At 39.0% G+C, this 25,284-nt stretch overlaps 1 protein-coding gene across 1 annotated transcript in view; it reads right to left on the bottom strand.

The window, feature by feature from the left end:
• KLHL32 (kelch like family member 32) overlaps positions 1 to 25,284 on the bottom strand; it is a 152,736-nt gene that overhangs the window by 10,497 nt on the left and 116,955 nt on the right. The window contains exon 10 of the mRNA XM_026059291.1: positions 6,212 to 6,938. Coding sequence (XP_025915076.1) covers positions 6,212 to 6,938 — 727 coding nt within the window. The remainder of the gene's footprint in view (positions 1 to 6,211; positions 6,939 to 25,284) is intronic.

The following is a 25,284-nucleotide window of genomic DNA, read 5'->3' on the forward strand; positions in this document are numbered from 1 at the left end:
TCATTTTTAGATTAATCTGCCAAAATGAGATGCTAAGGATTTGCATACAGATTTGACTACACAAAAATAGATCTGGAATTAATAACAGTCTCTATATGTTTTAATTTCTTCTAGACTGGAGTACCCTTGCCTCCAGCAGTATTCTTGGCTTTGAAAGTCATCAAGCTGATTTGTCTGCTCTTAGGTTATGATGCCACATGCTGCTACATTGTCCCCTGCAATCAAAGTGCTTGCAGAGATAGATTCCATGCCTTCCCCTAACAAGTATATTTTATAGATTGGCAGTTTTGATCTCCCCTCCCCAGGGGGATAATCTGCATCTTAACAGGTTTCTATAGATACATCTGTCATTAAATATGCCATCTTATATCTGCATCAATTTTCAAACTCAAGTTCCTCCTAACTTTGAAGTGCTATAGCAAAAGTTTAAAATTTTCTGCCAAAATTCAGATTTAACAAGTCTGTAATGTCCTCTTGAACTATTCCTTTAAAAATACTCCAGGCAGCTGGGAAAGGGCAAAAGAAGAGTAATATGTCTCTTAACAAATAGGACAAGGAAAAATAAAAGTTTAAATGGTACCAAAAATAGTAGATACTTTCTCTCAGAAAAAAATGGAGTAATCCTGAGATGATTTCTTAAACTTCTTTGCAGTGCTCTCTACGAGAAAAGAAGGGGAGAGGTAATGGTAACAGCACTTGTAAAGAAGTACTTAAAAATAAAATACATGTTATTAAACTTGATGTCAAGCAATAGCAGTTAATGTGGTAGTAACCCATCAGTTAAGAGAAAAAAATCTCTCGGTAAATGCCAACAGAATTTAGAGTTTGGTCAGTGCTGACTGGATTTTATAAGCCAAGGGCAACAACTGTATCATACACTGACACGAGCAGTTTGCCTGGAGCTCCTCCAGTTTCAGGGAGACCAGGAGCGCCCTCAGGACAAGCCTGTGTCTGTCCTGTTCTTACAGGAGCGAGAATACCATCACAGAGAGCCCAAACAGCATCAAACCTGTGGGCTTACAGAAGTTTTTATACTGCCACAAGCACGATCGCTTACTCTCTGTGCAGCCAACTGAAGTGTAAAGCAGGCGACAAGCCCTGCTTTCTAACTGAGCCCTCCAAAAATCAAAAATTCGCCACTCATGCTGCAGTGCTCTTCTACATGCAGAAGTTCCTGGAAAGGTCTGAGACCCACCTTATTCCCCTCCACCTCCACCCTTTATACATGAAAAATATTGTATTTTGTTACAAACCCCCAAGCAGTTCTCAAACTGAACTGAAAATCACCTCCAATAAAGACAGCTCCAAAAATAGAAGGGTGGGAGGCAGTAGCTTTAATACAATTTTCCCAATTGGAAATTTGTAATCCATATTTATAATGTGTCCTAGTAAGACCCCCATATGATTTGAGAAATCTAATCCCATCCAAACTCTCTCCGAAGTCCCCAAGTGCTAGGTTGTGCACATGAATCTGAGTTTGCTGGTAGATGTGTAAAACTACATGTTGGCAAAGAGCTCCCATGTGTATTTCTTCCAGCAAACACACGGAATATAGAGAACTCAGGAAATGCCCTTAGGTACTCCACGCTGTTTTAAAATAGAAATCTCTCCTCTCTCTCATGTCTGTGTGTTAAACATAAGATAATCGTTCCTCAACATGCCAGCCCACTGCCTTCTACTTCAGTCAAACCAGGCGCAGTGAGGACAGGTGAATTAGAGCGTATCCCTATAGGTAATGAATTCCCTGGAAAACAGTAGTGGAAACTCTAATTTACACTATTCCATCCTGGATGCAACTCAGCTGCCAACAAGAGGGGCACAAGCCCTAGCTGAAAATAAAAAAAAACATAAAAAATTGATGTTTACATTCAATCTAAGAAGCAACAAGGACATCCAATCCATAACGTCAGTGTTTTATAGGTGTGTGAGACCCGATAGTCTTATTCAAAGTTGATAATAATAAAAAAGAAACACCCTTCCAAATACAGACTGAGAATGGGTCACAGGGGCAATTTTTATCTATGTATAAAGCTCATGATAATTTCCATGCCAGGCACCCCACAAAAGTTGATTTGGTTAGATACCACAGATTCCTATTTATTCCAGATCTATTTTTCATACAACAATTTTATAGTATTGAAATACTTTTCACTCCAATCGCTTGCAAATGCGGAATAATTCTCTGAGATACGTGATCTCTATTATTTCATTGGTCAAAACTGCCACCATTAGGAAAAAAAACCTCTCAACAATCAAATAATAAAAAAAAGAATCAAAGAAGAAAAAGCTATTTAATAAGAAGCAATTGTAGAGGGTTTGCTTGTTTCACCCCCCAGCAAAGCTGAGTTTTCATGTGCAGGTCAAGGCATGATTTTTAGCTGACATACTTAAGGGCACGCAACTCCGACCTCTCTGAAATAACGGCATAATACTTTGCTTTAGACAATACTTTTCACGTGCTAATCTCTTAAGCACTTTACATGGAAGGGAAGCCTTGTCAGCCCCAGCTGCAGACACAGAAATGGACAGAGTTGAACTGCCTGCCAGAGGTTCCCGAACCCTCTCTGTGCACCGCTGCCTCCCATGCATGCACCTATGTAACAGGAGGAAGGTTAACCCATGCGGAAAAGTAGGTCTGCCGATCTGCTTGGTGCACTGTGGGGCATGAAGGGAAATGTGTATAGTTCAAGTTCTCACTCTTGTGGAGAGCATTTCACTGCATTTCTAGGAAGTGACTGTTAGCAATGTTGAACTCCGCAGGGTTTGGTGCGTTTTGGGTCTATTTCACTCGCACACTTCTCCTCCCAAGCATGTGGCATGCAGTTCATTTGTGAAATGGGTCACAGTGTCAGATGTTAACTGGGGCCTGTAAAATTCAGCTTTCTACAAAATTTCAAAACCATCTGCCCAATGCTGTACTGTCAATACAGAAAACTTTTTTTAATGAATTCTCATCCACTTTTTAAATTAAAACTAAAATAAAATAGGGGGCTGTGAAAAAAAAAAAAGAAAAAGAAAAAAATATGGCACACATAAAATTCTCTTCCAGAATATATGGAGCTTGGAAAACTTGAGAGCTGAATCCACCTTTTGCTGCTCAAAGGATCACACTACTTCCAAAGTGCAAAACTACTCCGAGCCCTCTGACAGGTAAAAACCCCAGAGGGGTGGTGGCGGCTTAGCAGTCCATCACCTGAAACACTGGCCACCCATCACCTGCTCTCAAGATACGTGTGCCCTTCTACGGTGCTTTGTTTATCAGACTTCCCTTCCCGGCTTCCTTCGCCATGATTTTATGCTCTATTACTTTTGACTCCTTCTCATATCTGTCCCAAAGGAGCAGCAAAGTAAAGCTGATGGTGAATCCCAATGACAGCAATAGCAAACCCTTGAGTCTAGCCAGCTCCTGAGCAGCAAAGTCTTTTGAAGACAACACACCACAGCAGGGGCACTCGTGCTCTGGCTGTAGACTAAGTTTTACAACAGCAGCTTTGTTAGCAGTGTTTTCAAATATAAATGGAACAGTATTGATTATTTTTTGTTGCTTTGCCCAGCTGTAAGCAGATCATCTAATGGGCTTCCACCTCCTCCTTCCCCTGATTCTACCATTGTATCAGAGGCACGTCCTTGAACACAGCATCACACTGGTTCACTACATAAATGTGGACAGTATTTAAACACACAGGCACACATGCATTTGCTTATGTAACTAAGCATAATTTTCTCTTTCCCAGCATACCTGGAAAGATTAAATGCAATCTGCAACCAACCCCACATGTGACTTCAAAAATCTCGATCAAATACTTTCTTGCTCCTTTTTGTTAAAGAAAAAATAAAATTAAGAATTTTTTTTTAATGTATTGGAGCAAGGACCACACTCTGATGAGTGTCTCTAGTGCTCTTTCAATGTTTTTACACAAATCTGTTTAACACAATTTCCTAAAAAGCTCCTTTCCCATTAATAAAAACTGTCAAACGTAAACCATAAGGGGGGGGAAGAAAAAAATCAAGACACAGCAATAGCAGCATGTTGAAAGGTGCTTTGAGTTGCTCCTCAGAGGCTCTCATCTCATCTCTTTCCACCGACAAAACAGGGAAGGCACTCAGCAATGCTCTGAACGCACCCAGTTGTATTCCTAAAGCAGAACTTGCGTTTCTGTATCATCACCTGGTTCTGTGCACACACTTCAGGATTAACAGACAGCACAAACTCTACAAGACTTCTTCGATGTCAGCTGTTAACACAAAGTGCCTGTCAGGGATCTTTGCAACTCCGTGCATTCTGTGATGCCTTTAATTGCAAACCCATTATTCATGATTTTAGTGCATATGTATGAAAACAGAGACCTGCTACTTCCCCGCCAATGCCTGGGAAGCCACTCTCATTTGGCACTTAATCCATATGGGCTGAAAGATACATCTGCGAGGAGCTCCACTAACCTCAATGACATACGTTGACAAGCACAGTCAAGGCATAAGTAGCTAATTTCTTCTTTCATTCACATACCATCTTTTCACCAGAGGGATCCCAGACCATATTAAAATCCCCAGAGGGTTTCTACAGTGAAGATGGCAATCACTGCACATTTTCTTCATGGGTTGGTTAGACTGATTTACTCATTAACTTCCTTGATAAATATTACAACTTTATAACTTTCCATGACACATTCCTTACTAAAAGAAATTTTTTCTGTCTCTCAAATCTTATGTAGACAGCTTTGACCTTTTTCCAAAAACAACTAATGCCAGCGAAGTGACAACAAAGATTGATGACACAATGACCTCAACTCCTATCAATGTCCACGTGTAAAATAAAAAGTAGATCAGACTGAGTTGCAAATGACATGTTATGTTAAGATTACAAAGCCTTTACGTCATCTGTCTGTGCCATAACGCTATGATTTCATCCGGGCAGTCCTGTGCACAGAGCTGTGCAGGATGCCCAACAAAGGCCACCTTGGCCTGTTCCAACATACGYAACAGTAAGTGGGAGCAGTTTATACATCTGCCTTCAAGTCTTGGATCTACACAAGCCTACAAGCAGTTAATTTGCCATTTCCCTGTCAGGAAAAAATGCACGATACCAGATGACGGGCGAGTGAAGAGTTAACAGGACTGAAGAAGTTTGCCAACTGATATGCACAAGAACTGATATGCACAAAGCTGCTGAACAGAGGACTTAACAGGACTAAAGAAGTCTACCAACCGATTTGTGCAAGGATTGATATGCACAAGGCTGCGGAATAGAAGAATTAACAAGACTGAAGAAGTCTGCCACCTGGAATCTGCACAGATCCCCAGGGAGGGAAGAAACAATACAGAGGTGTTGTGGTCTTGCCTCGCTAGCAGGGTCCTCCCAAGCAGACAAACAGACAGTCCTGTGATCACGAAACTCGCACAAGTCAGCAAAAGCAGTATTTGCCCAGAGCCCCAGCCGTATAAAAGGAGACTTGGGAGCTAGGAGAGTTTGAGCAGGGATGGGAACGTGACCTGATCATCCTCTTCAGCTGGACCGTGAGTATTCCCCCCCTCCCCTTTTCCTGGGATGCAACCCCTCTAGGTTGAGAGTCCTCTCACTAAGAGAGGTAACAAGAAAGCTTTCAAGTAGGGATAAGCAGTGCTTCCAATTAATAACGCAGTAACTGGCGGTTTGGGGTTATCCTTTCTAAATTGGTAATCGACAGTTTTGGGTTATCCTTTCTAAATCAGTAATCACATTATTTTAATGGATGTTACTAATCCAAAAATTTGTGTGAGGAAATAAACATTTTTTTTTATTACGTTACTGTCTCAGTCATTGCTATAGAACCTTTGTGGCCTGACACCAGATCACACCACAGAAACTGGGTTTTGTTTTTTTGTTGTTCTTTTTAGCAAGCACACAGAATTTACAAACCTACATTTGTCAAAAATGGGTTATCATTTTCATTCATTGTGATTTATGAACAGTGATCGAAGGTAGCACATATGGTGTACGCTGCTTTGAAACACAAAGAGATATTTAGTAGACACAAAATATTGTATAAGTGTGTAATACTCCTATACTTCTAACCAGGCTTGATTATATGCATCCAGGCTTAAATTCTTTGAAATACCAATCTCCTAAGACAAAAGTTATCCTGACATATAAACCAAAAAAGATTTATTAGCTTCACTGGAGACAATATTTTGTATTTTGTTAGTACCTCAAATTGTGTGAAACGTTTTCTACCTGATATCCAAAGAAGACCATCCACCACATATCCTGCATGGCATGAAAGAGATCGGTCAAAGGACTGTACAAAGGTCCACTTGTTCTTCTTGGGGCAATAACGTTCCACGGTAGGTAAAACTTGACGCAATTCATTTCTGCCCCCTACTGCATAGAGGTATTCATCCACTGCTCCCAGCACAAAGTGTTCCCGACAGTTCTTCATTGGAGCTATCTCAGCCCACGAATTAGTGCGGGGGTCGTATCGACAGGCAGTTCTCACTGCACAGGTGCGCCCCGTGGAGTGCTCTGCCTCTCCCCCAGCTACAAAAAGAAAGTCTCCCATCACAGCAATGCAGTGGTGACTTCTCCCTATGGGCATAGGTGTCAGCTCGCTCCAGTTTGCAATCCCTGCGATGTGAACGTTCTCTTGATCTACCGGATTGAAGTATCGCAGTTCCTTCACTTTACAGATTTCACGTTTTTTCCCACCAATAATGTAAAGAGTGTCTGACTGGAAGCGAGGTCTTGTCCTTCTGGTTTGCCAAACTGGCTGTGCATAGATGCTCTGGTGGTAAGCCAAGGCCTCATTAATCAGTGCTGTTGCAGTTTCACTAGCTTGGACGAGAGGATGAGAAAGAGCTACAGTATGCAATGTATCCACATCCATAAGGCCGAAGCGGACATACTGGAGAAGTTCATCCATGTATTGGTAACGGCAGTTGTGTTCCAACCACCTCACAGCTAGCTAAAAGAGTGGGGGAAGGAAGGGAAAAACAAAACATCAAAAACAATTATCTGTATACAATTCTGTCAAAATTTGGTCTTTTGAAAACTGTGTTTGCATTCTAAGAAGAACTGTATACTTGCCTTAGTAGCAATGTCAATCAGTACAAAAAGTACTTGTGAATGCATGAATCAACACAAAGATACACTTTAAAACTCCATCTATTATATACATAAAAGCATTGTCTTTTACTATTCCCCCAAAAGAATTACAATTTTTCACAGTATTAATACCAGATTGTAATACTGCTATGCAATACTCCTGCTGTGCAAACTGTTAGAAATGCTTTAGGAAACCACAATATCCAGGAATCAAGCTGCTGGAGCACTATTATAAATATATAGACTATGTGATCATTGAAGACCACAGGTACACTAGAAAGAAAATAAGTAAGATTATGGTTAGATGATTAGAAAGAAAAGGCTTTTTTCTGCTCCATCTTTCATTCCATTTATGACAAAATATTGAAGGAATATAACAAATAAATACTGAATCTATTTTCTTCCATCTTCATTTATTTTAATCATAAAATGGGGAGATATTTAAAGGGACCAGAAATTATAACAGAGAAGAGAGAAGCAGAGAAGGGGTTCTGCTGGCTTGGGACTGGAAGGGAGAGAAAGAGGAGAGGAAAAGCCTGAAACCAATCAGCAATTGTAACTGGTACCAACAGCCAAAAATATACACAGATTTTAAATTACATAAAGCACAGTGAATCCAGCCAAGTCTATGAGGAGGCCAGGAAGGGATCTATCCCTAAACCATTTCAAGAAATGTTGTAAAAATTATTCTTGAAAACCTCCATTGATGAAGATCCCTTAACTTCCTCAGGAAATCTATGCACATGCTCAGCTATCTTCTTGGACATTTCTTCCCTTTACCTATGCAGAAGCACCAAATCTTTCAACTTGTTGTCCCATTTTCGACTGCACCTTTGGGTTTACACTGCAGAGTTCAGGAACCCCCGGTCCAACTTTGAATCTCGTTTTAATCTGATGATTGCTGCATCCTGTCCATACAAGATGAAAAACAGTTTGCTACCTTCTTTTCTCCTCCATCTCTGCTGTATTTGAAGATGCCTGCCACAGTTTCCCCTTCTCTGAATGAAAAAGTCTCAGTTTTTCATTCTCTCTCAGGTTACATTTCATAAGCCCCTGAACCTCTGTTGCTCGGCTCATGGCTCTCTCTTGCTGAAAGAAAATGTCCCCTCTTTCTTGATATTTTTTGCCCAAAAAAGGGTAAAATCTTCCTCTTAAGGCTGTAGTAATGGAAAATAAATTGGAAGGATCCCTTTGATCACAACAACAGGCTATGCCACTCCTGTTTGTACATCACTACTATTTGAGACTTCCTTTGTCATGCACTATGATATTGCTGATCCATGTTTAAGCTTATGACCTACTAGCTCCACATCTTTTTCTGCAGAACTTCCACAAAGTGCAGTGCTTCTATCTGTTATTACTGAACTGTCTACTGTTTACTTTATGCCACTGCCCCAATCTGTCCAGATCATTCTGAATCCTAATTTTATTTTTGAAAGTGCTTGAATATCATTCCACTTTTTGATTGTCTGAAAATATAAAACCCATACTATTCTATTATCCAAGTCATTAACAAGACATTGAATAATTCTGGATGAGGACAGGCTCCTCTCCTTGATACATCCTTTCATCCTGACAAAGGATTCCTGGAGTACAAGTTTCTTACCAGCTATGCAATAACAACGTTTTGTCTAAAACTTACTGCCCTTCATTGCTCATGAGAATGTCACATGAAACAGCTTGAGAGTAAGGCTTTTGTCTTGCTCAGGGCTTTCTTATACTCACAGTATATCAAATCTATTGCTTCTCCTGTATTCTGTAAGAGAAGGACCATGACAAACTAGAAACACTGTGTTATTAAGACAAATGTGAAACCCTAACTTTTTTCTTCTCTGTGCTATTCAACCCCTGCAAAACAAAGAATCAATGAAGAGCATCAAAAATTGCAACAGTAGGTTCAGCAAGCTATATGCAATATTGTTTCTGTCTGCATTAGCTATACATATTTATACATGCCGGTAAACAAAGAGTTAAATACATTTTAAAGTGCTTGTGGACTTGAAATCATTGAGGATTATAGTCACATGTTCTAAAACCTACCAGATATACATGCCTAGTTGTCTCCTGCTGAGTGGCTTTAAGTAACTCCCTGTTCCATCTCTTAGGCCATGTGAACCATTCCTCAAAATCTTCAGAGGCATTTAGCTCTCATCATTGACTAGACACTGAAATTCAAGCGGAATTCAGGCTGTCTTCATCATGATGAAGACACCAACTGAATTCATACTGACTGATGTGTGGGTTGCTATATTGAAGGAGAAGAATTTACAAAGAGTATTTTATCTGTCATCACTCAAGTCCAACAGATTGGTGTTTCTTTTGCTTACAGTCCATGTCATCACTCATACCTAAAGCATCATAGCACAGGTGTCACCTGCACATTGCTGCAATCAGGTCTTGGTAATTACAAGGCTTTTAAGTCAATTTTCACATCAATGCCTGTTAATATCTTAGAACCTCACTCCTCCTCTTCTCTTTCTGCTCCCCCCCCCAATAAATACTGTATAAACACACAAACAACACTACATTCATACCTTTCACAGACGCACTGTCTACATTTGTGCATATGGGGATGTGTGAAGAGTTGCAGCAGAAGGGATGACATCTCCATTACAACACACATTCTCTGCTGCATGAAGTTTGGCAAAAGCAACTTGGTTCACACTGAGTTTGGTCTGTATTGAGAATATTCGTGGAGTTGTCGTTAAAAAAAAAGTTTCACTGGAATCAATAATGTGTAATATTTCTCTAAAATCATGGAATTTCTATACCACCACAGCAATGGTGCAGAGTGGAATAAGGATACTGTTGGCACTCATTGGAGATGTATGATCTATTCCCAGCCCTGATGCAAAACTTTATCTTTTCCTGCCCTATTTCATCCCCAGCCATATGTCTTGCTTATTTCTTTTTACCCATGAAAACCTTTGAATCTTTCCAAATTCAATTTATTGCAACCTCCTGGGGATCCTCTAAACACATCATCCTCTCTTCTAATCACCCTTCTCTTCTCTGCAACAGCAATAGAGGGAGTAAGGTGAATCCCAGGTGATGTCTTTTGTATAGGCAGCTACTGACTCTTACCAGACTTCAAGTCTGAGGTCAGTTTGTTGTAGAGTACTGCATTTTACTATACAAATTTAGAAGGCAGGGCTAAGAAGCCTACACATCACCTTATCACCTGTATGGGCTGTAGGTAATTCATACTGGACAGAGAGGCTTTGTTGGCATTGAAGTTGCTCTTAAGGGAGCAACTGAGATCTGGGAATCACAATGCGTGATTCCCACTGGAATCACTGGCCACTGGCTGACTGCCCTCCCGCTATCACTGAACACAACTTGACTACAGTATCTCATGTGACTTACACCTAATCTTTGATTCTCCAAGGCAGAAAAAAGGTGGTACGAGCTAAAAGCTGTAATGTTTATATCTGTCTTGCTATTGATACCAATTAGCATTACTTGACTTTAAATGCCATAAATTCATGTTGGAACAGTCCTTTAAAATAGTTACTATATATTAAAGCCACAGATGTATGCATTTATGTGTATATTCCACAGGATGCATGACCATCACCTAAATCATGACACAGGGCTATGGAGCAGGTCATATGGTTTTAGGGGCACCCACAAACTGAGAGCTCAGACTTTTACATTTTGTGTGCAGTGTACATGGTTACAGTGCTCTCTAGCAGAACACAGTGTGGAAGGAAACAGAGCTACCAGTGAGGTGAACTGCCACTCCAGTCGCGGATGGCTTGGCAGCTATTGGGAGGTTGGAGGGGGCAAAGATCAAAAGAAAATCAAGTACCAAACAAGTCTTTTGCATGTAGTAGAAACAGTCACTGATGAACTGCAGTACAGTTCTATATTTCCCTTAGTGTAAAGGAGGCAAAAATAACGCTCGTGAATATACGGCAGAAGTGCAAACTTGTATGTAACATACTAGCAAATATTTGTATATTTACTCAATTCAAGCTCCACCACCTTTACTCAGGTTTTGTTTAATCCAGACTGAGACTGGTGCCTGCACAGGGTCTTCAAAATTTACACCATATACACACTAATTAGAGTGCCTATTTTCTAGCCTCTCTGGCAGCAGGTATTAGCAACTGCAGTCAGTATAGGCAACAGAAAGCCATTATACACTTTTTGACACTGCAAGGACACATCCAGACTTCTCTAAGGAGAATCTCTTCTCTAATACTTGAAAGTACAACTGTGTTTAAAACACAAACAAGTAAGCAAAAACAAAGAGACTCTCCACAATTTTGAGTTTAAAAATATTTATATCACTATTAAATAATTTACAAAATAAGGAAGGACTCCTACTCTTACTACCATATAGGCAAATGCTGTTTAAACTGTTGAAAGCTTCTTTTCTTATTAATTTTAATGTGTGAGTATGAGAAGGAAGCCACAGCCCAGTACCTATATCAACTTTAATAAATAATTTATTTTGCCATATTCATCTTCTAAACTAAGTAAATGACAAAACCAGGTCCTCAAAAGGACATGGTTTTCACACACACTCAAAACATCAGGGAACAGATGGACAATATACTGTGGCGCGGCTGGAGCGTACATCTAAATGTACTCGCATATCTGACTGGGATTTCGTTGTACTTACAACGGTCACTTCTGCTCGCACCACAGTGCTTCAGCAGCCTAATTCACACAGCCTAGGAGCCTGGCCCTTCCCTCCCTGCCATTAACAGTGTACGTGCCACAGCTGGAAAGGGCACAGAGGCAGTGGAAGCCAAAGCAGAGTTAGGGGTTTCACTTCTGTGGAAGGTAGCACTGGGGCAGGCCTGCAACAGTTACCTGTTTTTCTGGCTTACCAACCATACTTGGAAGCAACAGACCCTGACGCGTCTTCGCCTTGCCTGTTCAGCGTCCCCCGTGAACTGTTCTCACGGCACACTGCTGGTAAACACGCTAGACCTTCAATTGGCATCGCAGGAAGTTTTCGAACCAGAAAAGGCAAGCTACTTTATCAATGCAAAAGCCTGACATATTCATTACACCCAGGTTCATTTGTAAACTACTTTAAGTCACAAACTTAGCGTCAGGGAAGGTTTATGTCTACAGTGCTCCGACAGAGAAAACATTGCTCTGATCCTGGACTCCACAAGGGGCAGGGGCCATGGGAACTCCATTAAAGTTATTCCAGCCTGATCTTTAGTTGACATATTCATGCCATAGTCCCACAAATTTCAAAGGAATTATGCTAGTTTATACCATCTAAGGTCTCTAATAACTGACAAGGAGCAAACTAGTGACAGTGGTGGAAAAATTGAGTATTTTTTTTAGCAATAACAAATGAAAGGAAACATTAAATTTGACAAGCTTTCAAAAACAATGAATTCACGCTTTCTCATTGAAACAAATGGAATTTTCAAATAAAATAACATAGTGAACATTTTCTTTTAGGAGAAAGGATAATTTTAAATATGGAAACAAAAGTGAGAGGGAAGTTTTCTCCTAGACTGAGACCAGATACATTCAACACAAATGATCAGATTTCTGCATGATAATCTGACGGTATACCAGGGGAAGGAAAAAAACAACCCCCCCAAATCTCTTCTTTCAACACAAATCTCACCCAAACAGTTTTTCTGTGCCTTGTTGTTTAAAGATAAGCAAAACTGAAAGCCAGAAAAAAATCAAATTAGTATCTTAAGTATTTTGGAAAGTGCTGTAGATCTGCTCCTACTGATAAATAAGGCAAAAAAGTCATGAAAGCAACACAGCTACTACAGAAATGACTTTAAGGGACCTAGGGAACTTCGAAAAGCAAAACTTGGAGTTTACTAGTTCAACATTTGCTTTCAGTTTAAACTGTATTGCCACATTTCCTGTTGCAATGCAAATGTGTATTTTGACTATAAATTTGCACATCTGATTTGGCCTCTCCTTGGAGATTCTTTAATTCAACAAGTCTCAGATTTTCCAGACTGAAACCTCTTGCCTCAAAACCACTGTCTTATTTAATTGGACATCATCAGCACCACCCTGGCTCTTTAAATCTCAAGTACGGGATCAGAACTTATGTATAAACCAAGATATTTACTAAAGCTCTGAAACAAAGTCCACTGAAGCCCATGGAGGGACTTCCACTTTTAAAATGAAAACGGATTTCCAAAGGGCTTGAATTTGGATCTCTGAAGGGTCTGAGTCCTTCTCTCTCTCCAGAGACTCTAGAGGAGGAAACCTGCATTAGGATATCAATTTAAGCCTTTTATGTAAGTGAGGTGGACTAAATTGGACTCTACCACCCATTTAGGAAAAAAAAACAAACAACACATGGGTGAAGAAATCCTTCTGGAAAAAAAAAGACAAATTTTCAAAGCCAGAGTTACTCATGAATATTTTTAGGAAGTAGGCATGGCTTAGTAAGCAAGCACGTGGCACATTGTCCAGACTCTCTTCTACAATTGTATCAGTCAGGTACTACCTTATATTTGACAGCAGCATTAAAATAAGTGACTCAAACCAACATGCCATAGAGCCTTAAAGATAGAAATCTTTTTTTTTTTTGAATTAAAAATGTGCATAAAAATAAGACTGTAATGAGCTGCATGAAGAACAATCAAAATTATTAGGTATTTGCATTTCTTTTGCACCTTGAGCCAAACAACTAAAAAATTATGCATAGGATTCTCTCAATCTGAACACAGTAAATATTAATAATCTCTGAATCTGCAATGAAATGTCTTTTGCCTCAGACCCTGAAGAGAGACTTTCTAACTCAAAAAGTTGTAGTACAGTGACTGTGACTGTATTTACACTGCACCAAGCTGAGGGCATGTGTGTGTAATCTGAAAATAATGCTGTGCCACCCCCCACTCTCTTTACACAGAGACATTTTAAAATTACTTGTTTGTCAGTTTTACAAATGTGTGTATATGTAAGGAGCCTCCTGTGTGGCATTGCATTAGCAAGCAGGCAAGCTTTCATTTGCACATTCTGATTTTACAATCAGAATTAAAACATTTACTCTGTTCAGGGTGAGTTGATAAACAGGGATTTTAAAATTTCCTTTTTTTTTTTAATGTGAAAAATGAAAGAAAAATGTTCCTCTGGATATATTATGCCTTTGGGCTCCATTTGAGGGAAGGGAAAAAAGACAGAGAAAGCTACTGTGAAGGTCACAGAGTGAAAGAACTTCCTCAGGGCACAGAATAAATTAAATCCCAAGGAAAAAATAAAATGTGTTTTCCAGAGTGTGAGGCACAAACTCAAAATGACAATGATTGACAGCCAAACTATATCCATGCAATATCGAAGACTGCACGTTCTCATTTACCTCAGTGTAGCCAGCAAGCGCCCATTAAACATCCGTCTGATACCCAAATTAACCTTCTTGGCAAACTGAAAGAGGCACAAACTATCATAATCAACCTTTCATTATCACAGCAGCCTCTAGTTAAAGGGTCAGAATAATTGTGCCATCAGAGCCCTGATTGTTTTCAATCAACAGATGACTGGAGTGACAGCTCAGTGATGGAGTAGTCTGATGAAACCGCACCAGGCCTAATCAGAGCAGATGAAAGGAAGGCATGATTGGTGCAAATGAACAGTCGTGCCTCTCTTTTTCATCTACAATCTGAAATTACTCTTAAATTTACAGAGTTTTTTCTCCCTTATGAGTACCTCTGAAAGAATGTTTGACTTATTATGAGTTCTGGCAGTGCAGAGTTATAAAACACAGGTAGGGTTTTCAGCCGAGGCTTTAAGTGGGTATTCAGCATAATTTTAACAAATTCACTCTTGAAAAGCACAAAATGACTAAAGACTTCCAATGACCTAACCTTTCAGTGCTGTTTGATTAGCAGAACAATTTATCACAGCTCACATTCTTCATGATAAGAGAAGATTAAAAAAAATGGGAAAGGATCTCTTGCAAATGTTTTCTCTTAGCCAATGTAGTTATTGCATTATTGCTCTCCTGTTCTCTCTCTCGCACACACGCGCACACACAAACAAAATTAAAGAACAGTGCATTAATAATCCTTTCCCCCTTAGAATGAATAACAGAATCTAAGCAGTGATTGCTTGGAGATGAAAGAAGAAACCAGTTACTGTGCTGCTGACAGCATCAATATTCAGCTTTCTGGTGGGTTGTTCATGCCCATGTTCTAAGGGACACGAAGTGAACCTATTTCATTAGGTGTTTGTTACCTTAGTCATCAGCACAAAATCAGAGTACTTCACAAACCAAAGAAGAACAATTTGGGCTCTCTTTTGGCAAAACTGGGAAAGAATGGAAGGTTTAGGCTTCCTGCAACTCCTCAGCTACAGTCTACTTCTACTCCCGGCCTCAACCAGCTCCAGCCATGTGGTTTCCCATCCTCGCAACGGCTCTGTAAGGAAGCCATTGTAAATCAAAAGAACCTGTTTGTACCTTCAAAGGAAACAATTATTTCAAATGGAGAAAGGTAGATCTTTTCTTACGTGATCTTTGCTATCATCAGATGTTCTCTAGTCTATCAGCCATCACTAAATGTGTATCAACATTCAGCATAGGAAAACAAAAAGAAGCTTAGCAGCAAAGATTAATGTTTATCTGAAGTGGGAGTGGATAGAGAAGACTGATGCTACCAACAAAAGACTTTTAGATAATTCTATTTCCTGTACCTTTTCCTCACACTACAGAATGTAAGTTTTAATTCCTTGGAAGTTTAGGGCTGTAAGCACAACATCCATCTGAGTGGAGAAACACAACTGCCCTAAGTTGAAGAGGCTGTGAGCAAGCCTGCACACCCTGGCTGACACAGGGGCTGCCATTTTCACTTGTTCCTGTTGTAGTTTAATTTATTGAAGTCTACTGTTGATGTAAGCAGGTTCACAGTAACAGATTCTCTGAAGAAAAGGAACTGCAAATGGATATAAAATCTTAAAACAAATTGTAGATATCAACTGATATCTTCAAGTTATCCCATGTCCCTTCTCTGTAGGTTGCTTGCACCTTACTTTCAGCCAGCTCTGTCCCACTGTCGAGGTACACTCAGCATATTAGGCTACAGGCCTTTTTAAGAAATATGCGTGCTTTTTCTTTGTATAACAAAGTGTTTTACTGTCCTCAGATAGCATAAAGGCTCCAAAATCAGCCCCATTAAGAAGGATCTATTAGTTCCAAGTCCTATATAAAGGGAGCGTGACACTAAAAGGTGCCCAGTGTGTCAGTGGCTTGGTAAGTACTTTTCCTCACTCTTTCCCACTCTCTTCTGTCAGCTGAATTCCCCTTTCTTCCTGTTTCAAATACTAAAGTGCCCAACCTTTTCTAGGTATAAAGACACTGCTTACAATATACATGTAGATTTAGTGAACTCCTGGGAATGACCCCAAGACATTCCCAAGCACACCTGACCTAACATGTCAATAGAAAAGGGAAGTAACAGCTTGGGAAATTGCCAGAAGGTGCTTTATTTGATGGATGGAGCAAAGAAAAGACTCGGAATAAAGCTGTTTCTCCACACAAATAGCAGTCTCCTGTATTTGCATCTCCTCCCCTGTGCCCCACACGCTGGGATCACACCAACTATTCAAAGACACTCTCATTCTGCTGTCTGTCCCCAACACCTTCCCACACTCATATAGGACCCCTACTTCAGCAGTGGCACTGGCTTGCTGTACAGGGGGGCCACACAGAGTGTATTCCCACAGACCCAGTTTCACAGACTGCCAGGGTCTGGAGACAGTAGGCTCAGGTAAGAGAGAGAGGGAAGCCAAATATAAATGAACTATGACTTCAGTAAATACGTGACCCAAAAGGAAGATTAGAGAACCCCAAAGTTAATTAGATCTGGAGAGTGAGGGCACTTGTTAATGTATCTCCCCCTGGCCCTTTAGGCACCTCTGCAAAAGCCGTAGTGGATCTTGTCAGAATGCTACTTCAGGAAGCCTTTGATCTGCTAAATAAGAACTTCTATACCTCTTGGTTGGAGTTTTGTTGGTTTGGGATCTATGTAGCTTAAAGATGACAATCTATGACTTTCAGAAAAGCATCCCTTCATCTGTGAGCCAGTCAGTTTTCAACAGGCAGAAATCTGATTTTGATCTTTGAGCACTGAGTTACATTCTGCAAGCTGAGTGGTTGGCCATACTCTGTCTAGCAACATGAATGATGCATTTCATGATATTATATTGCGATTAAGGTAGAGGTACATCATGCAGCTATATTAATAGCAAACATTTATCAAAATTAACGGTGTTAAAGTGAATCACAATGTATTAAAAATATTTCTCAGTTTTTCTCAAGTGCTGATAGGATCTATCTTAAAGCAGTTAAGCTGTAAAGCATCAACCACCAATTGCCTGATTTCCTCATAGGGCTGCTAGATGAATATATTGTCCTGTACAGTCCTCAACAGGTACAAGAAGAATACATATGCTCCATGACTTTGCCAGATATCTTAGGCATATGCAAAAAGGTCCATTAGTAGCAATTTTCACAGCTGTATCTCATCTCAAAATTTTTCAATAATTTTTTTCCCCGCAACATTCTTGTGAGGAAGGGAGGAATTAATATCTCTGTTTTGAGGATGAGGAACTGAAATCAGGCATATTCCTGCCCACAGATGAATTCTCCAGCAACTAAATCCAGAGCAATTCTCAGGCCAGTGCTTTACCGTGAGCTTGCTTCTCCCCCACAATGCTGGCACAACACCACTGCCCTTCCCACAGGGCCGTTATTTTACCAGAAAGGTGGTGAGAGAGACAGTGTTAGTTATGGGGAGGTTTCATTCTTTGGGGAAGTTCAAAGAATTTTTTTGAAAGATATAGGAAAAATTTAAAGTTTTATAATGATGACCAGTTATGAAGAGTTAAGAATAGAATATTCACTTCTTTTGAACACTTTATCCAATGCACTTATTTTACTATTTCTTATTGTTACTGGAAATGAGACTAGACAGAAGTCTAGAATGTCTAGAAGACATTAACTAACCTCAATAAAAATATTTAAACTTTTCAGACATAATAAAATAACTATGTTCAAAAATCAGCTTTATAAAAGGCTACTTACACTACATTAATATATAATATTATATATGGTAATACATCATATTAGATTAGAGCAAAGAGTTGTTATAATGGAAAAAAATAAACTTTTCATCTACTCAGGCATGAAGTAAAGTAAGGTAAGGACAGAAGGTATACTCTCAGCTGTTGCAAATTATCACAGCTCATGGAATTATGCCATTTTACACCTTCTGGGGAATCTGAACTTCAAAATTATATAGCACTTTCCTTCCAAGTATCTCAAAGAAATTTATAAACACTAGAACTAGAGTTTCCATGTGAGAAGTATACACTTCAATCATTTTCCAGGCATGGAAACTAAGAGACAGAAAAATTAAGTGATATGACAGAAGACAGCAGTGGTATAGCTGAGCACATAATGAAAATCTTCTGTCCCCACAACCTGTCCACAACTGAAGGAGTTTCTTTTCTCCACAACCAAAATCCCTTGGAGATTTTTGTGCTCTGTGCCCTAAAATAAAGCCTGGCAAGATGCATGTATCTGACAAAACACGAAAAAACAGACCCCTAAATATGATCTGACAAAAATATTTAAGATATTCTTTTGGCTGAAAAGCATATCTCCGTACTGGCAATAAACACTCTATTCCTTAATCTTCTTGGAGCAGCAAAGACAAAACTATCCTATATTGTGCTGGCAGTAAAAAAATTTGACTTTATTTCAAGAGAAGTACGTTCTTGTGCTATTACATCTTCAGTCTAATGCGTGGAGTTGTTTTCTTAACAATCATTTGGGGCTCATCTACAAAGAAGATCTACAAATATGCTTCTTGCACCTCTGTCATTCTTTTGCTATGACACAAGGATGGAGCAAGGCCCTGTGCAACCCACGGGGCAATGACACTCCATATGCAACTGTGTGTTTAAAATTTCTACGAGCTACTGAGTAGCCGCTATTGCAATACACTTTGCAGCTACCCCACTACTGACAACAATTCTATTTTCCTGTGTGCTACAATGACCACCAGACCTGGAAGTGTACACAAATAAATAAAATAAATGAGATGGGATTTATCACAGTGGAAAGGTTCTACCGACTGTTGCAATCAAAGTAACCTTTGTTTTAACAAGAACGTCAGAATAGAGTGGGGAGGGTGACAGTCTAACCAGAGTGCACAAAAGCAATAAAACCAAACACCAAAACTGGAATCCAGAGCCAAGAACCTCATCTTTTCTTTTCAGACAGGTCCAGCCATAGAAAAGAATTGGAAACGACAAGCAAGCTCCCCCACCATAAGCATTCCCTAGAAGTAGCTTAACAGGTTCTAAAACCTATGGACCCTACTACATTTGCCTCTCTTTAATACCTGTATCGAACGGTGAGAAGCTCTGAGGTAGGAACTCCTTGCCATCCATTTTCTAACTCACCACAAAATGCTCAGGTTTGGCCTTGCCATCATTTGTCATGATGGTCAAACCAACACTGCTAGATATTTTATCTCACTTGTGTAACTTTGTAAAAAGTTGCAATGAGCAAAAGCTTACCTCTTCATAAACAGAGCTGTCGAACTAGGACTCTTCACTGTGATTTGATTTTAGTTTAAGGCGAACAAAGTTTATGAGAGCATTAGACCAATTTAAATAATCACAGTCTCTCTTTTCTAAAAGAAGGGTGAGGACAGAGCCCATGGGAAACAGAGGAAGAGAAAACTCCCAGCAACCATCCTTTCAAAATCCAGAATTATTCATTTTTATTTTTAAAGAAACATTCAGGCTGACATCAAATGCACTGAAACCTTACATTGCCACACTTAGCATTAAAATAAGTTGCTGGTACATAATTATAACTGGAAATGACAATCTTTTACCTTCCAATACACCTTGTTTTGATTGCTATTCCTCTCTGGGTGTTTTTTTTTTTTTCCCTTGGAATATATTTAAAATGTATAGTGGCTCTCTATGGAGACAGGAATCTACTGGCTTTCATCAATAAAAATTGATGGAGAATAAAAGAGGCACAAAAACAACAAAATTCTATAAAAATGAAATACAGCTCTGCAGAAATTAGTTCAAATGGTTCTTGAATGTAGAAGGATTACTATTTCTTTCTTCCCTATTGTTAGGGTATAATTTTCTATGGAGTTAATAGGCAAATCCAACAAATGACATAAAATGTATAATTTTCTATAATAATCTTGACAACAGCTATACAGGACTTGTATATCATTAATATCTTAGGTCACACACAAAAATGTACATCAGAATACATACTCTTTGCCAGTTTATATAGACGTATACTCTCAACATGTCACATTATTACAAAACCACTGAGGTCAATTTTTCCAAGTGCAATCATTACGTGTGTATATGTGTGCATATATATATATWTTTTTTTTTAAACCAGTGATATCACTAGCACCTTCACTGCAGGAAGAACTTTATTTCTGTTTTGTTTTTTATTATGTCAATGAACCCTCTGACAACTACAGTGTCAGTCTACCCTTCTGGGTTTCATACTCATACTGCTCGAGATTCCCCTACTTCCCCCTATCCGCTTCACACCTGCAACTACCAGACATCAGGCATTGAAGTCTACATTATGCATTAGTAAGCCCAATTCTTCATCTCTTGAGCACTGCAGGAATCTCATTTTAACAAGGATGGGCCCACAAATATTAACTGTGGGAACATTTATGCTTTTTTCTGTCAGCAGACAACATACTTGTATTTTAGGAGCTGGCATTCCTTTCAGCTGATTTTTCAGTTAGGATTTTTTCCCCATTCCTTTTTAAATACAAAAAGTAAACAGCAAGTACACCAGGTGTAGCTCAATCAGCTTTTTTGTGAACAGAATACTTTCCTTTTTAATCAAATGATGTCTTGTTAAGGATGTCCATTTTGTTGACTCTGATTTAGTCTTTAATAGCCACACGATAGGATTCAGACTAGTGTACGACTCTTACTATTTTCAAACGATGAGTTTATTTTTCAAAATCAACTAATTGTCCTAAGAATATTATTTCTTTTTAAAAAGTGACTTAGACACTTAAAGCCATATTTGTAAATGTATTTAGGATCCCAAATGTATCTCATGCATCAGGAATGTCAGAGCTTAGCTACCACAAGATGAAAACAAACATCTGTTTATTTAAACTCATCAAATTACATCTGAAGCAAAGTGAAACAACTGCAACTGCTGAAAGGTGAACCTCACAAAATGCAGACTTCTACAGTTTCACATAAACACTACAGTAGGCTCCACCCTAAAGGAACAATTCAAAAGCTTTTCAACACAGACTCTCAGTTCAAAGACCATCATCCTTCCTGTCCATCGTTACTACCTCACACAGACCTCTAGCTTGGAATCAAGTTCACAGTAAGGCTTCTTAAGATCTTTTTGACCAATGTATTTGTTGTAATCTCTTCCATGCTAGCTCCCTGGCATGAAGGGGTCTAAGGAGTCTGAGGACTCCTTTATTGGGAGGCAATGACAGGTCAGGCCTCAGCAGTCATGCTGAATAGCACTGAACCAGCAGGTCTAGACATATTGGCACAAATTTACATCATATAACTTTACACACTTAGTTTAGATACTAGTGTAAGCACTTAACTCCAGAATTTAGATCCTAAGTATCACACTGATGATAGTGTATATGGCTTTAATTTAATTTTCTTTCTCACTCTTCTTTTGTTCCATAGTTACAAATAGAGGTAATGCTTCTCCCAGCTCCCAAAGGCAAACATGATGAAATATGGAGCTGGGCATCCGCAAAAGAGCAAGTTTCTCATTTTCTAGCAGTTTCACCAAGGTAAAACCCATCAGAAAAAATATTAAAGAGCTTTACTGGGATTTCAAAAAAGTAGAGATTATTGCCATTTGTATCTCTCAATGGAAGATGTTAACTAAGACAGTAACTACTGACTGCCTCATTTGAGCATCCATAATATCCATGGATTTGGGACTTTATCTATGCTTACATATTCTTTAACTTAAAAATGAAAGGAATGTGTATTTCCAACCATGTCTGGCTTTCACAATACTATGGCCAAAGCAGCTTTCTTTTATCTAACCATATACCTGCATATTAATATAGTTATCCTTCACTTAATCTTCTCTGACAGATCAGTGCCACAAAGAAGATAACAGTCAACACAAAACCCACCATAACAGACTAATTCAAATGCAGAATACAGTATCACAGAGGGTGTCTTGGTGTGTGCACACCTTGGTGTCATCTCTGTCTAAGCCAAAACATGTATCCACTGCTTAGCTGAAAAGTGACCTAAATTCCAGAGCCATGGGCACAGCAGCCTTCCTTAATATTGCTGTGATACTCTATGCAGTTCTGAAGTTAATCAAGAATAAATTAGGTGAGGTGATGTTACTGTAGGACACAGAAGCAAAAGTAATGCCCTCCAGTAATTTCTTTATTGCTTGTAGCAGCAGCAGCAAAATAATCAAGCTTTCTGGAATTGACATGTATCAAAAACAAATACACAGTTGCTTCTAATATAAACATATTTTTAATATAGAAGATCCCTCTCTATGTGGCTATTGTTGATAAATAACAGTTACAATAAATTAGCCAATATTCAAGAAATAACATGCAGAAACTTTGAAAACTTCAAAACAAAACTACATATAAAATACAGAAGATCTTACTGTAAACGACAAGATCTAAGCTAAGGCAGGCAAAGGAAGGAGATGACTGTCAAACCCATCAGGTAAAGGGACGGCACAAACAGGCAGTAGACATTTTCACTGTAAAGCAAGATACTAATACCATTACCAATATCATTGGATATCCTACCCAAAAATGTTAGATGTTTACAAATGTTTACACAAATGAATCCCTCCCAAATAGTCTGGAGAGACTGTTAGGAATATTACCATTGTGCGCTCTCAATTCAGGTGAGACAACTGTGTCAGCAGGATTAGCCTTCGGAAAATGAAACCAACATCCTACCATAGGCTATGTTTTCACACCAGTTTTACTTGAGGGTAACTGTGTATTCTTGCTTGGAGCTATTCATGATACAGTTAGTGCAAGGACAGCAGATCCGGCACAGTGGATACTGCAGTGGCTCTTTGGCATTTTTACACAGACTGCCCGTGAAAAAGGTACTATAAAGGGGGTGAAAACCCACCAAAAGATCCACAGGCAATATGCTGATTTTCCCATATAGCTTCACCAATTCACCTCAGCCTTGATACGCATCAAACTCCTTTTTTCTGTCCTAGGCCTCCTGATAAGAGGCTGACAGCCACATTTAGTGTGGTGGTTTTCTACTTAGGCTAAATACTCCCCACGGACAAGCATCAGACCACCAGACATAATTTCACTTATTGCCCAAGAGAGGACTTCAGCTTATTTCTTTAACAATGAAATGCTAATATACTGTTTAAACACAAAGCTGATTACTGAAAGGCTCCCCTTTACTTACTATTTATAATGTTATTTTTTTTGCAGCAGAACTTAAGTTCACGTTTAGTGAGGCACTTAGTCTGCATTTTGTCAAAACGTATATAAATCCCTGAGAAATATGATTTTTGCTCTCATATTAAAAATTGCTCTATAGAATCAAATGATTGGCAGCAAAAAAATTCAAGTACTGCACTAATGGAATGGAAAGTTTGTACTGGTACATGACAACCCACTTCTAGAAACTGCTGTTCTATACAAGAAAATGTGGACACCATTAGTGATGTATGGAGGATGTCTGTGGGCCTATCTGTGGCAGACAACTGTTCCATGGTAACAGCCTGCTATAATGTGTACAGAGTAAGATTTCCAGCAGCACTGAACTCCATGGATTTCTGCTGGAGAATCCATTTAGCCCTCCACAATTGTCACAAGGAGATTTGAATGGACCAGAACTGCATGAAAAGGCAGTTAAAAACAGGGTCCTTTACTCTTCCTTAGAAGAGGATAAGCAGGACTGCAACAAGAGAACTAGATTTATACATTTGTTATTTTTATAAAACAGATGTTTACCAACTCATACTGACCTGTGTCACTGTAGTCTTCCTCCCACTTATTTTTCTATCTATTCAACGAAAGACACTTCTCTAATATAGAGATCAAAGACTGATTTTGCACTTCATGTTCATAGTATCAAAAGGAAGAACTAGTACTACACTTTCAGATGTGGAACATCATTGTGTGTGATGCAAACACAAGCTCATGTTACCATACCAAAGCAAGTTAACAGGACTGGAGTGTCTTCAGTGGCTACCCCTGGAAAAGACAAAGCATAGCTACATGCTTTTCAGCTGTATAAACTACTCGAGGAGTATTATCTACCAGATTTTCCTAGATTACTTATCAGTTGATGGCAAGAAACTGGACTGAGTGGCAAAGTACAAATCAACAAAAAATTCTTAATGTTAACTTGAGAAGTATTGGCAAACACTAAGACTGATCTACTCTTAATGTTAACCATTTAAAAATATATATATCCTCTAAGAACCTACTTTGCCAGTAGTGGGGGAGGAAGAAACTAATCTATATTGATCTCATGTGATGATTTTTAGTCTAATGTGATTCAGAGTTCACCCTGGATTAAGTGCAGTATTTATTACAGCATCATTTGACCAATGTACTGCCAGGGGACAGAATGATCCAACAGATATTTCTATCTCTAACTATTAGTATGATCCTTGAAGAGTGAACTTTTACGCCTCTTAATGCTGATTTGTAATAATGTATATGACTGAGGTATAACCATATTGCAACTAAAGCTAACATCAGTTTATTACTTAAATCTTTGGCTTGCTTTCTCCTTGCTAAGGTTCCAACAAGAAGCCCTCTACTGCTAGATTTCTCTGAGAGCATGCTCTGTCATACAAGTTTGGTTACCTTTTCAATTATCAAGGGAAAGAATTAATCTGCTTCCTTAAAGTAGAGCCAATGAGCCTTTTTAGTAAAGGCCACTTATGAAAAGATTCACTTTTCACATCATGAAAAACTAGACATTTATGTCCTCATGATGACCATTTCCTGTGAATAAAATATGCTACACAGCTCAGACACAAACATATGACGAAGAGTAAAAGTACCAAAGAACAATTTGCTTTTTTTAACTTGTTTTTCTTCGTTTTTTTTTTAATCCTTTCTTCCATGTCATTACTTTAAGTTTACTCACATTTTAATGCAGCTGACAAGCCATAAATTTCATATGGTCACAAAGTAATATTTAATAATCTCACATGCTAGTCA

The sequence above is a fragment of the Apteryx rowi genome, unplaced genomic scaffold (genome assembly GCF_003343035.1).
Source record: "Apteryx rowi isolate R43461 unplaced genomic scaffold, aptRow1 scaffold_155, whole genome shotgun sequence".
In the NCBI taxonomy this organism is placed as follows: domain Eukaryota; kingdom Metazoa; phylum Chordata; class Aves; order Apterygiformes; family Apterygidae; genus Apteryx; species Apteryx rowi.